The sequence below is a fragment of the Myxocyprinus asiaticus genome, chromosome 21, assembly GCF_019703515.2.
Source record: "Myxocyprinus asiaticus isolate MX2 ecotype Aquarium Trade chromosome 21, UBuf_Myxa_2, whole genome shotgun sequence".
Lineage (NCBI taxonomy): Eukaryota > Metazoa > Chordata > Actinopteri > Cypriniformes > Catostomidae > Myxocyprinus > Myxocyprinus asiaticus.
Window position 1 is genome coordinate 34,648,402 of NC_059364.1, and position 16,226 is coordinate 34,664,627.

Below are 16,226 nucleotides of genomic sequence, written 5' to 3' on the forward strand. Positions count from 1 at the left end.
AGTCCTACCCAGGTACCCAGGATGTGGGGAGAACCAGCCAGCGAGGACATGGCCAAAGGGGCAACTCCTTCCCTCTAGGCGGGGAGTAAGTCAGTCCGGAGCTTTCCCCAGCCTGAATCGGGCGGTGGGGGTATGTGACGAGGCGGAGGGCATGGCCGGGCCATGAGGGTGCACGCCTGGCACTGAGTAGCTCAATCAGCAGGAGAGCAATAAGAGGAGTCGGGGATGCCAGAGAGAGAGAGAGAGAGAAAGAGACACGGAGATGTGTGTCGTCGACGTGTGTTTATTATATTCCAGTTCATTTTGATGTTGTGTTATAATTAAAGTCTTGCTGAATGTTGAACCGGTTCCCGCCTCCTCCTTTCACGAACTGTTACAGTGAACTATAATGTACCTGTAAACGTCACTTACAACTGTGTACGAATAAGGGGTTAGATTGCAAGAATTTAAAATGTAATCTGTTAGAATACTTTTTGGCTGGATTACAGTAAATAGTTACTTTGTAACTGCATTCCACCCAACACTGCTGGTACCATTAAGAGCCATTACCATCTGATTAACTGGTAGCTTCTTAACTAGCTTGACTATTAAGACTTCCTTTGTCAACCAGCTTGACCAGAAAGATTATGCTGATCAACCAGCTTTACCAGCTAATTTTTGCAGGTGAACAGCATGACTATGATGCTCCACCAGCTAGACCAGCATCAAACCAGCATAAACCAGCCTGGGAATTCATGCTGTTTTAACTCAGCCTCTGCTGCTAATAATAATCACCAGAACTCAAACAGTCTATCACTCAAACTTTCAGGGTTTGAAGTTTGAACACAAAGTTTCCAGATTTAACCAACTCTCTGTGCAATTGAGTTCTCCTATAAATCAGGAGGAGAATGATTATTTAATTGGCACAATTAAGAGACAATTACCATCTGATTGACTGCCCCTTTGTATGAAAGAAAGCCTTTAGACTGGCCCTTTGAGAAAAATGTGGTGTCTATGGGATGAAATTATAATAGCTGCAGAGGAAGAAATAGGGGCTGTTGTCATCATTTTGGTTGGCAGGTTTGACACTGAATGGGGAAATAGTGAGGAGAATCGATTTCTAAATGGGTTGCAAGCAGTTCTCTCATAATCATAATCTTATGCTCAGTTCATGTCTGCCCAGCATGGGCTACAAAAGCTTCCCCCTCCAACTGTTTTAGCTCAGGTCACAGAAACTGCACAGTTGAATGGAAGTAAATGGTTGTAATTTGTTCGGTCATTAGAACGGTTCATCATTGCAGTATCTTGCACATGCAATAAATGTGGTTTAAAGTGATAGTTCACCTCAAAATGAAAATTCTGTGATTATTTACTCACCCTACTGAATGTTGCTTCAAACCATGTACAGTAAGTAAATAGTGACTCTGGTCCAACCCTATCTTATGAGAAGTCATACGAATTCGTACAAGTTGGCTAAATCGTATGCAATCAAGTTCATTCAAATACCGGTATGTGTAATGCGAAAAAAGCGAAAGTTACGTGTGTCAGATGTTATGTAAATGCTTATTAATTTTATGCCCTAACCCAAGCCCCATATCTAAACCTAACCATAGAGTAGAGTCTGTAAGGATAATTTGAAGCATAAAGAGAATATTTTGTGTGACTGAAGAACGTAATTGTCACATTTTAGAAGGAGACGACGTAGAGTCACCTGTTTGACTGTTGCAAAAGTCGTACAAATTTGTACGTCCAACTGGTACGATTTCATATGATTTAGCCAACTCGTATGAATCTGTACGATTTCTCCATGTCTTGGGACCAAAGGTCATGAAACATGTTGCACGTTTATCAACAGAAGAAATGAGAACCAATGAGTTTTGACGTTATTGGCGTAGCCGGCATATTTGATTATTTGATTTTGTATATGATCTAATGTGAAGAGTCGTTGAGTGAATGACGGCTTAAATTTCATTTTGTTGATTGCACAAAGTGATTGTATCATTTCAGAAGACTTGGAATATAATGCATTATATCGAGTCATATCGATTACTTTTACTGTTTTTTTTTATTTTTCCTTACAGAACAGAGTCACTATTCACTTACCTTATGACTAATAAACCCTGTGTAGACTTTTTAAAAATGCATATTTTTGTGTTTTCCAGAAAATAAAAAAAAAGTCATAAGGGTTTGGAATGATATTAGGATGAGTAAATAAATGATAATTTTTTGTGCCAATTTTCTATGCCACCTTAGATACCACAGTGCACATTTCATCCTATTAGCCACGGTTTAATTAATTATAAGTGGATATTAACACATGAAAAGCACAAAGGGTTTATAAAGCAGTCATGAGGGCTGATATCTTTATTTTCTTCTCATGAAGAGCAGAGGTAAGGACGTCTTTCTTAGCTGCTGAATGAAGAATTATGTTCCGGTGCAGCGCTCTTCCTGGGTCTGTTGTTGAAGAAGTATGCTGGGAGACAATTGAGGAAGTTCCATGGGGGAGATGAAAGTGAGCACTATTGCTAATATCCACCCCTGGCAGTTGTTCATGAATATCAAAGAACATCTGCAAGGAGCAGCGATGTTGACACTCAAAAGGAAAGGGGGGGGGGGCACACATTTGGATCCAGTCATAACAATCATGCGCTCCTTTCACTCACAAAGGGGCTGTCAGTAAATAAGAAACTTGTCATTGACTGATTTTTTAAAGATTCAGGGAAAATGCAGCACTCATGCCACACACTTCCAGATATGCATTCAAGATATTATATCCCAGATATCGCCCTGAAGCACTCTGTTACATTGATGCATGTTATTCTGTGTTCAGGATGCACAAAAGCCCTCTAAAAGGTGTCTGATCGGGGTCACGTGAACATAACGGAGCCTAATTATACATTATTTTTCTTAACACATACAAGTTGATTTGTCACTCAATCAACTGACCGACTAGTCAATTATGAAAACTGGTAATTGTGCACATCCCTACTTCAGTCACCATCCACTTTCATATTATGGACAAAAGATGCAATGAAAATGAATGGTATCTGTGGCTGTCAGTCCCTAACATTCTTCTGAAGAAAGAAATTCATATGGGTTTAAAACGACATGAAGGTGAGTAAATGACAACATTATTTTTTCACTTTTGGGTAAACTATCCCATTAACTAGCTTAACCAGCAAAACTAAGGCCATTTTCACTCTGAGGGTGTGTCTCATCTCACTCTCACATTCCCTAAGTAGTGAATCAGTATATCTTGAACACGAATTTGGGCACTGGAAAGGGAGTTCATCCATTGAACATTTGGACACTGATGACTCAATTATCTGCGACACAATTACGAGCTCCTGCTTTTAAACAAAGCTGGTATTAATGAACAACATTTCTGTTTAACCCTCCTGTTATGTTTGGGGTCAAACTGACCCCACAGTATATATAAACTTCGCCAATATGCTAAACTTTTTAGAAAAACTTGAATCTTTCTGACTTTTCCTAAATTTATTAGAAGAACACATAAATATGTACTTCACATTTCAGAGTTTTCAAAATCCCTGTACACATTTTGACTACATCGGTGACGTTTGGGGTCATTTTGACCCCAGCCTATTTTATGGTAGGCAACATGGAAAAATGAACAGCTTTATTTTTCTCTACTGTTTTCCTTTTCTTGCTGACTCTCTCCCATGATATTGTCAACTTATTACAAAAGTATCAATCACCTTTATGCCCAAACATGAGATTTTCTCTATTAGAGAGCTTATGAGCTTTTGGCCCCTGTTCAGTGTTTCATGGCTCTGAAAACCATTTTTGTTTTGTTTTTTTAATCCCCTTTTTCTCCCAATTTGGAATGCCCAATTCCCACTACTTAGTAGGTCCTCGTGGTGGCGCGGTTACTCACCTCAATCCGGGTGATGGAGGACAAGTCTCAGTTGCCTCCGCTTCTGAGACAGTCAGTCCGTGCATCTTATCACGTGGCTCGTTGTGCATGACACCGCGGAGACTCACAGCACGGGAGGCTATATGCTACTCTTTACAATCCACGCACAACTTACCATGCGCCCCATTGAGAGCGAGAACCACTAAACGTGATCACAAGGAGGTTACCCCATGTGACTCTACCCTCCCTAGCAACCGGGCCAATTTGGTTGCTTAGGAGACCTGGCTGGAGTCACTCAGCATGCCCTGGATTCGAACTCGCAACTCCAGGGGTGGTAGACAGCATCAAAACACGCTGAGCTACCCAGGCTCCTGAAAACTTCTTTTTGACTAATTGTGAATGCTTGAAATAAGCAGCTTTTCCTAAAATAAAGGCAGACAAAAAGTATTTGTTAAAACAACATAATAAAGTGTTTATAAACACATTACTCTATTTTTCTTATAACCATGAATCAAAAGGCATGATATTTCAGTTGCAATAAACATTTACAAATGGTCTGTACATTGTAAACATTGTGCAAGTGACTATTCTGAATTTGTGTTTAGCATGCAACACACTATCAATAGTGCCACAGAAAAGGTATACACATTTGAATTGATGGGGGATGGCGCTTGCCAGTAACTGAGCAGAATGGGGTCGATATCAGGGTGCTGGAATATTTGGGAGCAACATGTTGACTTCCCGTGTGATCTTGTTGATTGGAAAGGGAGAAAATATTATTTTCACCTTATGCACATTATGGATGAAAAATAATTTCAAACTAAATCTCTTTTAAAGAGAAAATAAGGCTTTGACTTCCTAAATTTACACAGTTTATTTAATAACTACCCTATCATCAGGGTAGTAACTATAAAGCAAAAGAGTGCTTGCATGTGTTACAAAAGTAAGAGATGTTTTGTATTTCACTGCTGCACTTTCCTTTTTGTCGACCTCCACTCATGTGGGCCATTGCTTTGGCAATGTACAGGAAAACAAGCCCTGTTCTTGAAGGGCTCAGGAACAGGGGTCGCTGCTATACTGAGGAGGTTGCAATAAACATTTTGAGCATGAGCCGAAAGCTTCTAAAATTGCAAAGCAGAGTCCATGTTGCTGGGGGGGAAAGGGTTTACTCGGATTTTCAAAAAACGGAGGACAACTGGGGAGAGATATTCATGGGGGCTTAAGAGAGGCCCCAGAAATCACTTTCAGGGTTGGACTCAACTTAAATTCTTCTTCCATTTCTCTTTTCCTCTGGAGAAATATGTTAGCTCGAATTTGTTGCACTGATGGTTTTATCCGTTTGTAATGGGGCTTGATTTTCTGTGATTCTACTAGAGGAGAGAAGTAGAGGACAGTGATTTTATAAGCACAGCACCTCCAGCTCTCTCGACACTCTTCAGAAACGTTATTTTCCCAGTCTTTTACGCCCAGGAGATACAAATGGAAAGTAGGAGAACAGGATTTGAAAAGCAAACTGTATCAAATTCTGTGCGTTTATGTTATAGAGCTCTTTAAAATATGTACATGAAAGCTCACCAAATACCTTGTAAAAAAGATTCCTAGTCTTTGCCAAGTCCATCGTATTTCATAAAGGAAATATCAGCAAAGCAGCAAAGGAAAAGTGTTAAAGTTTTAAGGAAGTTTATGTTTTAGGCTTTGATTCTGCTGCATCAGTCATGATAATCAGAGCATGTCTTGTTTTCTGGCGGCTGTGTTTGAGGTCGACACATAACACAGCACTATTTTTACTGTGTAAATCAGTCCTGGTCCTAGCCTTCTGTGGGCCCTAAGCAAACCTAGCTTTTTGCATATTGTCTTTGCATGCAAATGTTGGTACTAGGTTACTTATAATCAGTGTTGGGTGTAATACAATTACAAAGTAATTAGTTACTGTAATATAATTACTTTTTAGTCAAAAAAGTAGTGTAGTGAATTACATTTAAAATCCTTGTAATCAGATTACAACTACTGACTTTTAATTAATTTAATTACTTTTAAGTACATAATAGGGTTATGCTTATTTCTAATAATTTATTTATGTAGAATGCATAATAGAATTTTACGATGACTTCATCACTGTCGGTACATTTTCATTCTGAACATGTATTAGTGTAAATTACTTTTCAAACCAAACGCGAAAACTGAAAACATTTGAAAACTGAAAAAAAATTATCATATGGGTTCTCTTAATATGTAAATGATATTGCTGCATCACTGCCTTGCATCCACTTAAAAAATTATCTGATCATATATGGATTGTCATCATAATTTATTCCATATTGCTGCATTGTTTGGCCTTTGGATTTAATCTTACGTGAGTTCTCTTATATCTTTAAATAATATGTATCGTGGCATGTCTGCCTTTGTCACTTTTTAAATAAACAACTTTACAGATCATTATTGTTTTTCTTCACCAAATATTAATAATATTAATACTCTTGCTGTGACTTGCAGTGCATTCTGTGTGCCTGTTTTTAATAGCCTTGTCTGTTGATAACAAGATGAATTAGTAACATGCAGGGTTTGAGCAAATATAACACAAGTAGATGTACATGGCAATAAGATGAAGTCAAATATTTGTTGTAAACATTCGTATTACAGTCATTATGTGTGCATTACACAGTGATTTTAAACAAATGTACATAACAGTCCATCCATCCATCCATCCATCCATCCATAGTATGCATGGCAGTTGCATTTAATCAGTGTTGTTCCAAATGATTACATGTTTTAATGGTTAATGGGGTTTTTTTTACACTCAGTTCTTTCTAATCCCCCTTCAGACTGTATACATGATAATACTGTCAGTCAACTTGTCTAGCAGGTGAACTCAAATAGTTTGTGAAGTGTCTCGAAAGTTTTATTTCTCATTGAGCAAATCAACAACACACTCATCATCACTGCTGCAGCTTGTAGAGAAATCCATTTAATAGTTTGCTTCTCTTGTTTGTTTTGTAAACTTTTCAAGTGGTTATTTCTTCTAACTCGATGATGGGTGGAGGGCGAAGGGCAGACCAGCTCAAAGGTGCGTCGAGCCACCTACTGTACCGTGGCAAAATTGATTGTTATTTAGCGACACCTGTTGTAAAGGCGTGAATGTGCTAATGGCATATATTCATGTTGCTTTCTATGGGAAAGGGCCATTCGCTGGTGATTTGCCTCTCGTAATCGCGTTGCGTTTAGTGTAAAAAGGGCTTAAGTCAATGGGAAATTTTCAAACTTTCATCTTAAAGCTGATGTGTATCATTTTTGCGAGGTTAAAATTCTTCCTCATATCCCAGCGTAATATGAGTCTAAAAATACTAAAAGTAAGCCATTTGTTGGTTGATTTCACCTAAAAGTGTAATCAAAATTTGTGATCTGTTTGTGCAACCAATGGAAGATGGGGGAGGGGTTTCTGGAACAGTGATTATTTTTGCAGTTCTGTTTGGTGACGGTTGTTGCACAGAAATTACACACTTTAGCTTTAAATTTCTTTAAAAGTATAAAGTTTACATATAACAAAATAGATAGCACACTGAAATTATCACAAAACTAATGAATTTATTGCAGAAACTTGTGGGAAAGAAGAATAAGAATAAAGAGAAAAATATAGCTGTAAGCAGCAATGACAGGCCAAGCACCATGGGTCCATTTCCACCCGGTCGCTTTCGGAAAACAATGCAAGGTGGACACATGCATTTGGCATTTGACATTATTCTCAACAATTTTGAAACAATTTGGATAAATATAATAGGACTATTTTAAAGTCTGTTATAAGAGCCACACTTTCTGCTGCCAGATGATGGCACTATGACCAAGACTAAACATACATCTGAATTTAGATCTAAATTACACATTGCACACAGAAGATATGAGACACTTTCTGTTTCCCATTTTTTTCCATTAAGTTATTGTCTCGCCATGGCAACACCATTCCATATATTAAAAATCTTTTCACAATTTATCATCTTCAATGTCTTGGCATAATGTTGTCTAAATGTGGTGACAGTCTCATGAATCCCTTAGGAGGAGTATTCAAAAGTTACAGGGCCTGCAATTTTCAAAAAATACATTTTCAATACAAAATAGCTGACTTCCTGTTGGGTGGAGCTAATGACTGTATTTTTGAAAGTTGTCTGGCTTGATGAGAACAATGTATGTAGCAAGTTTGGTGACCGTAGAAGAAACTGACCCCTCCACTTTTGTCAAAAGGTGGTGCTACAGGGCTCCCCAGCCACGCCCATTTGTTAACTTTTGCCCAGGCCTAATGGCTGACAACTCTGATGTGTGTGCAAAATATCATGAAAATTAAAACATGCCAAGTACCTCAAAAACATGTGAATATACATAAGAAGGAATAATGACATTTAATGCATTGCCATGGCAACACTGTGTAAGATATCAAGAATCCCTTCAGAGGGGCCTGTGTAGCACAGCAAGTAAAGACGCTGACTACCACACCTGGAGTCGCAAATTTGAATCCAGGGCATGCTGAGTCACTCCAGTCAGGCTTCCTGAGCAACCAATTGGCCCGGTTGCTGGGGTGGGTAGAGTCACATTGGGTTAACCACCTCGTGGTCGCTATAATGTGGTGCTCACTCTTGGTGGGGCGCGTTGTGAGTTGTGTGTGGATGCTGTGGAGAATAGCGTGAACATGCGCTAGGTCTCCACGGTAACGTGCTCAACAAGCCACGTGATAAGATGCACGGATTGACGTGGAGGCAACTGAGATTCGTCCTCCGCCACCTGGATTGAAGCGAGTCACTATGCCACCACAAGGACTTGGAGCGCATTGGGAATTGGGCATTCCAAATTGGGGATAAAATTCCCTTCAATATTTTAAATCTAATCTGTCTTGATATCATTCCAAAAAAAAAATGTAAGCAATTCAGGTAAACATAAGAGTTATTTTTCGAAGTCTGTTAAATGTGCCACACTTCTTTCTGCCAGTTGGTGGCAGTACAACCGTGACCCACAATAGCCACATCAATGTGATCAGCACACAAGGCCAAACATTTGGCTCAATTTTGATGTAAATCACACGATGTATGCAAAAGATATGAGAAACTTCCTTTTTCCCATTTTTTGACATTACTTATCGTGTCGCCATGGCAACACCGTTCAATATATCGAAAATCTGTTCACAATTTATCATCGTCAATGTCTTGGCATGATGTCGCCCACAATTTGGTACCTGTAACATTAATCCTCTAGGAGTATTTCAAAATCCAGAGCATGCATTTTTCAAACAATCCAAAATGGCTGACTTGTCCAGCTTGATGAGATCTATATATATACAAAGTTTGGTGTCTGTAGATCAAAAGGGATGTGCTACAAAGCCCCCGAAAATGCACATCTTCTAGGTGGTGCTACCTCTACACACCCATATATGAACTTTTGCCAAGCCCTAATGGCCAGCGATTCTGACACATGTGCAAATTCTCAAGAGTTTTCATGCATGTTAACTACCCCAAAAGTACCAAAAACTTTGAAAAGAAGAACAATAGGGCCTCCGCACTTTCAGTGCTAGGCCCTAATAATAATCCTTAGAAGAACAATAGGGTCTCCACACTTTCAGTGCTAGGCCCTAATAATAATCCTTAGAAGAACAATAGGTCCTCCGCACTGTCAGTGCTTGGGCCCTAATAATAATAATCCTTAGTAGAGAAATAGGGCCTCCACACTTTCAGTGCTGGGCCCTAATAATAATCCTTAGAAGAACAATAGGGTCTCCTCACTTTCAGTGCTGGGCCCTAATAATAATCTTTAGAAGAACAATAGGGTCTCCGCACTTTCAGTGCTGGGCCCTAATAATAATCCTTAGAAGAACAATAGGGTCTCCGCACTTTCAGTGCTTGGGCCCTAATAAAGAATAATCCTTAGAAGAATAATAGGACCTCCGCACTTTCAGTGCGTGGGCCCTAATAATCTTTAGAAAAACAATAGGGTCTCCTCACTTTCAGTGCTCAGGCCCTAATAAGAGGCATTTTAAAGTAGTGCTTGCTTTTCAAGCATTATCACAAACATGCACAAACACCTTCATCTGTCCACCCCATTCCAGCCATCATTTGCACAAAGTAAAGTTAGTGGTATTTGTAATGTATATGTACTAAAGAACTGCATTAGTGGGCTTTCCTTTGACTTATTCTCAGAGCAGTGTGAGCACTGATCCATCCTTTCAGAGAGCATCAGCTCTAATGAGCTTTAAAATATCATGTCACTTTCCTTTCCTTCCCCTTTGGTTTTTATCTCAATTACCGCTGTACCATGGGGAATGCAATTCATCTCAGAATGGACCAAAGTCTTTAATGGTGCTCACTCTTGAATTTAGCCTCAACTGCAGTGCTTTGATATGCGGTGAAGATAAAGGCCTGCTCAGCATAATTAAACACTCCTCTCAGCTGCCAAAAATGAAGCAAGTGTACAACTGTTCCTCTGCCATTTGGTTTGTTCCTGTGTGTACTGGAGCTGTTTATCTTGCACTTCCCTCAGTGCAAAAGCCATTTTTTATCTGTATTTTTGTCTTGTTTTTCAGAAATGTGTCTAAAAATCCTTAAAACAAGATACATTTACTTGAGAAGTTAAACTGCATAAGGTAACTTTTTTTTTTTACATTTTGAATTAAGTTTATTTTTCTTACCACATTGGCAAAACTGTTTGTTTTGTGGTTTTAAACATAACCCTCACTAATTGTGTTTTTTTTCTTTTTTTTTTTTTGCTTTCATCTTAAAGGGGCAGTTCAACCAAAAATTAAAAGTTCTGTTATCATTTACTTGGTATCATCAATAAATGGTGTTTTGTTTTTGAAATGCTCTCTATCCCCACTGCCGTTTTCAAACATTTTCCAAAGTTGCTTGTCCATTATAAAACATCTGAAAATGCTGCGCATGCAGAAAAAAAAAAAAAACGTAAGAAGTGTGGCCCTGCATAATTTCCACGTATGGTATGAAACGCAATTGTCCTCTTGTTCCTCCACCAGACAGCAATTCTGAGTAACTTCCGTCGCCTTTAAAGAAAGGCAACGTGAAGGTTGTACAAAGTAGCATTTATCTTTAACAACGCTGTCAGTGATAGCAGGCACGACAACATCACTACAACATTGGCAAAGAGGTATGAAAAATAAACTTAATTCAAAATGTAAAAAAAAAAAGTTACCTTATGCAGTTTAACTTCTCAAGTAAATGTATCTTGTTTTAAGGATTTTTAGACACATTTCTGAAAAACAAGACAAAAATACAGCCTTAACATCTTATATGCAATTATGCATCTCAAGTAAATTTATCTTGTTTTTAAGGATGTTTAGACATTTATTTTACATGAAAACAAGACACAAATGCTACAATTCAAAAACATAAGGAATGCAAAAAGTTGCTTCTTTCCATCTTTCTCTATCCCCATGATAAAATATTATGCCATAACAAATAAGCATGTTCTGTTGTGTAACAGTTAAACATACATGGCAGCTGTATAAGGAACATTGAGCCATTGGGTGATCTGAGATGGGAGCTCATGATGAATCAGCTGAGCCAGTTGCTTTTACTTTCAGAGTCTTGATATTTTGGGGGTGGGAATCTGAAGTGTTCGCTCTGAAATTATTATAAATAAGGGATGACCTCTTGACAGTACCGGCCAAATATTCAAGATGATTGATGCACCTGCATGCTTTTTATGTCGTGTTCCATCCTCTATGATAATGTCTTTGTAGAGGCTGAATACAAAAGCACAATTTATCCTTGTTTGGCAAATCTGAAAAAGTGAACTGGAGGCTGAGACCAGGTAGCATTTCTGCATAATGGCATAAGTAATTTTTAATTAATTACATTGGCTTGTTTTCCATTGTAAATTTCTGACTGTAATTCCTAAGAAAATACTCAGAGATCTATCTGTCTGCAGGGTTGGGGAGTAACGGGATACATGTAATGGGATTACGTATTTAAAATACAAAATATAAGTAACTGTATTCCACTACAGTTACAATTTAAATCATTGGTAATTAGAATATAGTTACATTCAAAAAGTATTTTGATTACTGAAGAGATTACTTTGCATTTTATTGTCATTTATTTAATTTAATATTTAGTCCTTTCAGATGGAAAACATTTATACATATAAATGATGTGATCCAAAGTGCATTTGAACAGCGGTGAAACACTTTCTTATGATGTGTTACATTCATACGAGCAGACAGAGAAGTAAGTTTGAAGTAAGTTTGGAGCAGAAGAAATAGAAATAAACCTTGTGTAAATTGTCAGCTTTACGCTAAGCTAAAATGCTATTTCTAGCCATTTTACATGCACGTTACCAGGCACGATCATATTTTCTTATCTAGAAAATTCACGTTAGATCATAATTTCTTTTTTTCTTGTAAGATCTTTGATATTAGGGCAAAAATCATATTCTTGATAATATTTTTTTTTATTGTTTTCCTGTAAAAATATCTAAAAATTCTTAAAACAAGATCAATTTGATTTATCTTGTTTTAGAAACAACACTGCATAAGATATTTAGGTTTTTCAGACAATGTATTTTCAACATGTGTATTTTGTCTTACTGTACTGGCAGAGTTTTTATAGTCAAAACAAGTGAAAAAATCTACCAGTGCTGAAGAAGTATTTCAAAGTATTTAGAATACGTTACTGACCTTGAGTAATCTAACGGAATATGTTACAAATTACATTTTACAGCATGTATTCTGTAATCTGTAGTGGAATACATTTCAAAAGTAACCCTCCCAACCCTGTCTGTCTGTCTGTCTGTCTGTCCGTCCATCTGTCCGTCCGTCTGTCCGTCCGTCTGTCCATCTATCCGTCCATCCATCCATCCATCTAATTATCTATCTATCTATCTATCTATCTGTCTGTCTGTCTGTCTGTCTGTCATCCGTACATACGTCCATCTATTTATGTCCATCATCCATCCATTCATCTATTCCGTTCATCCATCCATCCATGTCCGTCTATGTATCTATCTATCTATCTATTGGGACATGACACAGACCGGATTTAAACCCCTTAACACCTCTTTATATGTCGTGATCATGTGCACTACCCACTGTACCGCATCTCTGAAAAGCCGGACTTTATTAAAAGACTTTAATAGGACTAGGTTTAACCCTTAACCCAAACCCTAAACATAACCATGATTTTAATAGGAAAATAACTCTTGTTTGGGGTGAGTTGAGACATAGATCAAAGATTTGTATTGCATAAATAAATATGAGTAAAAAAATTTGTTCACAGATGTTTTTTTTTCTTACAAAAGTGTTTGATAGGAGGCAAACCGAAATCTGATGCCTGTATTGTATTGATTTTATATTCTGTTTGTTGATTAGTTGGTCTGTATGGGAATAAAAGTAGTACCATTTAGTGCGAGCCAAGACGAACAATATCTTACAATTTCTCCATCTCATATGAGTTATTACGAGTTGTCATGAGACTGTGTTAGTTATTTCACAACCATGAACAATGATTTGCTACTTTCTTTTGCAGTTCAGAGACAGGTGGTCTTAGGGGGAGGGGCAAAATTCCTAGTGCAAGATGAGTCATCCAAATTACTGGTCCATTTTCCTGGAAAAAAAAACAGAGACTGCAAATTTGAATGTAGTGCCTACAGACTGCAAGCAAAATGTTCCTGCCTCAACAGAACTGAATTAGGATATAATACTGTGTTTTGATTGACTGCTTAATTGAGAACATCATAAAACATTTATGAGGTCAGTTGACATAATTTCAACTTGATCCATAACAGTTACAGCCACTCTAAAAAGAGCCAGGGATTGCAGCTCTGTTGGCAGGTCTCAAAAAGCCACCAGTTTTTCTATTAGTCTGATTCAGCCCCTCCTGTCTGTGCACAGGGCCAAACTGCTATGCGGACACGGCGGTGATCCCAGCTGGCCGAGAGGTTAAAATCGACGAATGCACCATCTGCTACTGCACGTACGAGGAGGGCACCTGGCGTATCGAGCAGCAGGCCACCTGCAGTAAAAACGAGTGCCAGCCGAGCTAAGGTGGTGATGGGGGCATCGCTTCATGCACAGCCTTCACTCAGACAGCTGTGGATCAGGACCATCCATCCCAGCTGTGGTCTGTATCGGCTCAGCACGGCAGCTGCGAGGCTCACACGCAGCCAGGACACCAGCACCGTGTGGAGTTGCTTCAGCTCATGACTATATGAACTCAGAGTGTCCAATAGCATGCAGCGGATGGGCCAATTAACCTGGGAACGGGGCCAAGGGCCAGAGTGCAAAATGCGACATTCCTAACGCTGTGGTGGAGCCTCTGAGTTTGGCATAGCATCATGACGAGTGATGAGATTCATTAGAATTACATATATAGTCTTTGAGATTTGTAACCCATATAAAGGATATTTATTTATGTATGTATGTGCTGGTTCGATGATTACGATTGGATTCAAATATCTGATTTACAGTAAAAAAATTATATTTTTTATAGCAACTGTATTTTGATATGCTGTTACGTTTCATACTGGGTCAGACTTTTATGCATCTTATTAGAATGTATAACGCACCTACAGCTGCCAATGTGTCTGTCAGGAATTTTTATTTTTTGTCAAAGTCAAGATGACAAGTTGCAGTCGGGAATCGCACACAGCATCTAATACAACGCCTTTTCAGAATAGACAACAAAACAGAATGAATTTGGTGTCTAAGGAAACCTTAAAAAAAGCTGCTTGCAGATGTTTGCATTTATGTAAAGTCTCTATTGTGCTCTTAACTGAGGTCTGTTTTGCTAGGAAGTGTTCATATGTGTATGTGTTTTCATGTTCCAAATAAATCGTTACACTGTGCACGATTGTTTATGACTACATACTGATGCAAGGTTAACTGAGGATAGTTACCATTTTTAAACACAGAGTCATATTTAAAATGTAAAGTTAAAGCTTGAAAAATAGGGAGAAGATTTCACAGAGGAATATTGAACCAGAGGGCGTCTCCACGTCAAGTGGCAATTCCAATAACTTGATGGCTTAAATTTAGCTCTATCAATAAAGACATGTAGTACCAGTTTGCTTTCAAACCACGTAACCCCAGGTTTTTTGTTTCTGCAATTAGTGTACTAAATTGCAGTGTAATAACAACATATCAGTTTATTTTAAAGGAAGATAGTACAACCACACTCTTCAAGCAAAACATTTGACAAAAAAAGTTTGTTGGGTTTCAAATGATAAAACAACAGATGCAGTGTTCAAAATGAAGGCAAAGCATATTTGGACACTTTTTGGTTGTGTTGAACTACACCTGTGATTAATTTGCTAGGACACCTGTGTGAACTTGGGGGAACTGACTTGATACAGCCACTGAAATCACCTTGACTCCTTGAAATGTATACATTTACATTCATACACATAGGTGTGACTTAATTGTCCAAATACATACAGTATAAACAGTATATTATATGCAACAACAACCCTACCATTGTGGAAATACAATCAGTGTTGGGTAGATGAAGTCTGAAATGTAATTTGGTACTGATTACGGGTCGTCATTGGTACAAATTACACAACTAAAATTGTAATCAGTAACATAATCTTTAGATCAGGAGTTTTCATACTGGGGTCCAGGACCCCCAGGGGGCCACGAGGGGGTTCTAGGTGGTCCATGGAAATATCAGAGAAAGAGAAAAGTGTTCATAAATTTAAAAAGTTAAAAACTATATTTTCTGAATTTGCCATGTGCCATTTCATTGTAATCAAAATGTTTCTCTTCAGCTTTACATATAACGCAACTCAGTTATTAGGTAGAAAAAAGATATGCTGTCAACGTATTTCAAAGTAGGCTAAATATTTTCAGATAATTAGGGATGCAGCGATACAAATATTTTTGGGCGATACCGATTTTAACAAAAACTATAGGAAGATACCTTATTTTATCACTAGTTCCCTATTTTGCTTAGGAATTATGTTTTAAAATATACAAAGAGGGACAAAAGCTATTTTTATTGTTCTAAAAATGAATAATTTCCATTGAACATGGATTGGATCAATTGAACACAGGCCAAAATTGTAAGAAAACCACAATTCACGATAAATACAAGATAATATATATATATATATATATATATATATATATATATATATATATATATATATATATATATATATATTATGTAAGGTTAAAAGGTGGGAAAAAAGGTTAGTTTGCACTTCTAAAACATTTTTGCACTACTATTTTTGCAGTTATAAACAATAAAACTCTCATTAGGCCTGTACACATTATGATAGAACATTACAAATTCATATTATGAATTATTATATTCGACATGCTTTGCTTTTTCTAAACCAATTTATTTTGGTTGGTATTTCTTCATATTACACAGAACAATTATTATAA

The 16,226-nt window shown here is 37.7% G+C and overlaps 1 protein-coding gene across 1 annotated transcript in view; it reads left to right on the forward strand.

Moving 5' to 3' along the window:
• Positions 1-14,671, forward strand: part of LOC127412103 (brorin-like) — a 30,618-nt gene extending 15,947 nt beyond the window's left edge. Inside the window, exon 3 of the mRNA XM_051648184.1 lies at positions 13,731-14,671. Within this exon, the coding sequence (XP_051504144.1) occupies positions 13,731-13,882 (152 nt within the window). The 3' untranslated portion in view covers positions 13,883-14,671. The remainder of the gene's footprint in view (positions 1-13,730) is intronic.
• Positions 14,672-16,226: the final 1,555 nt, after the last annotated feature.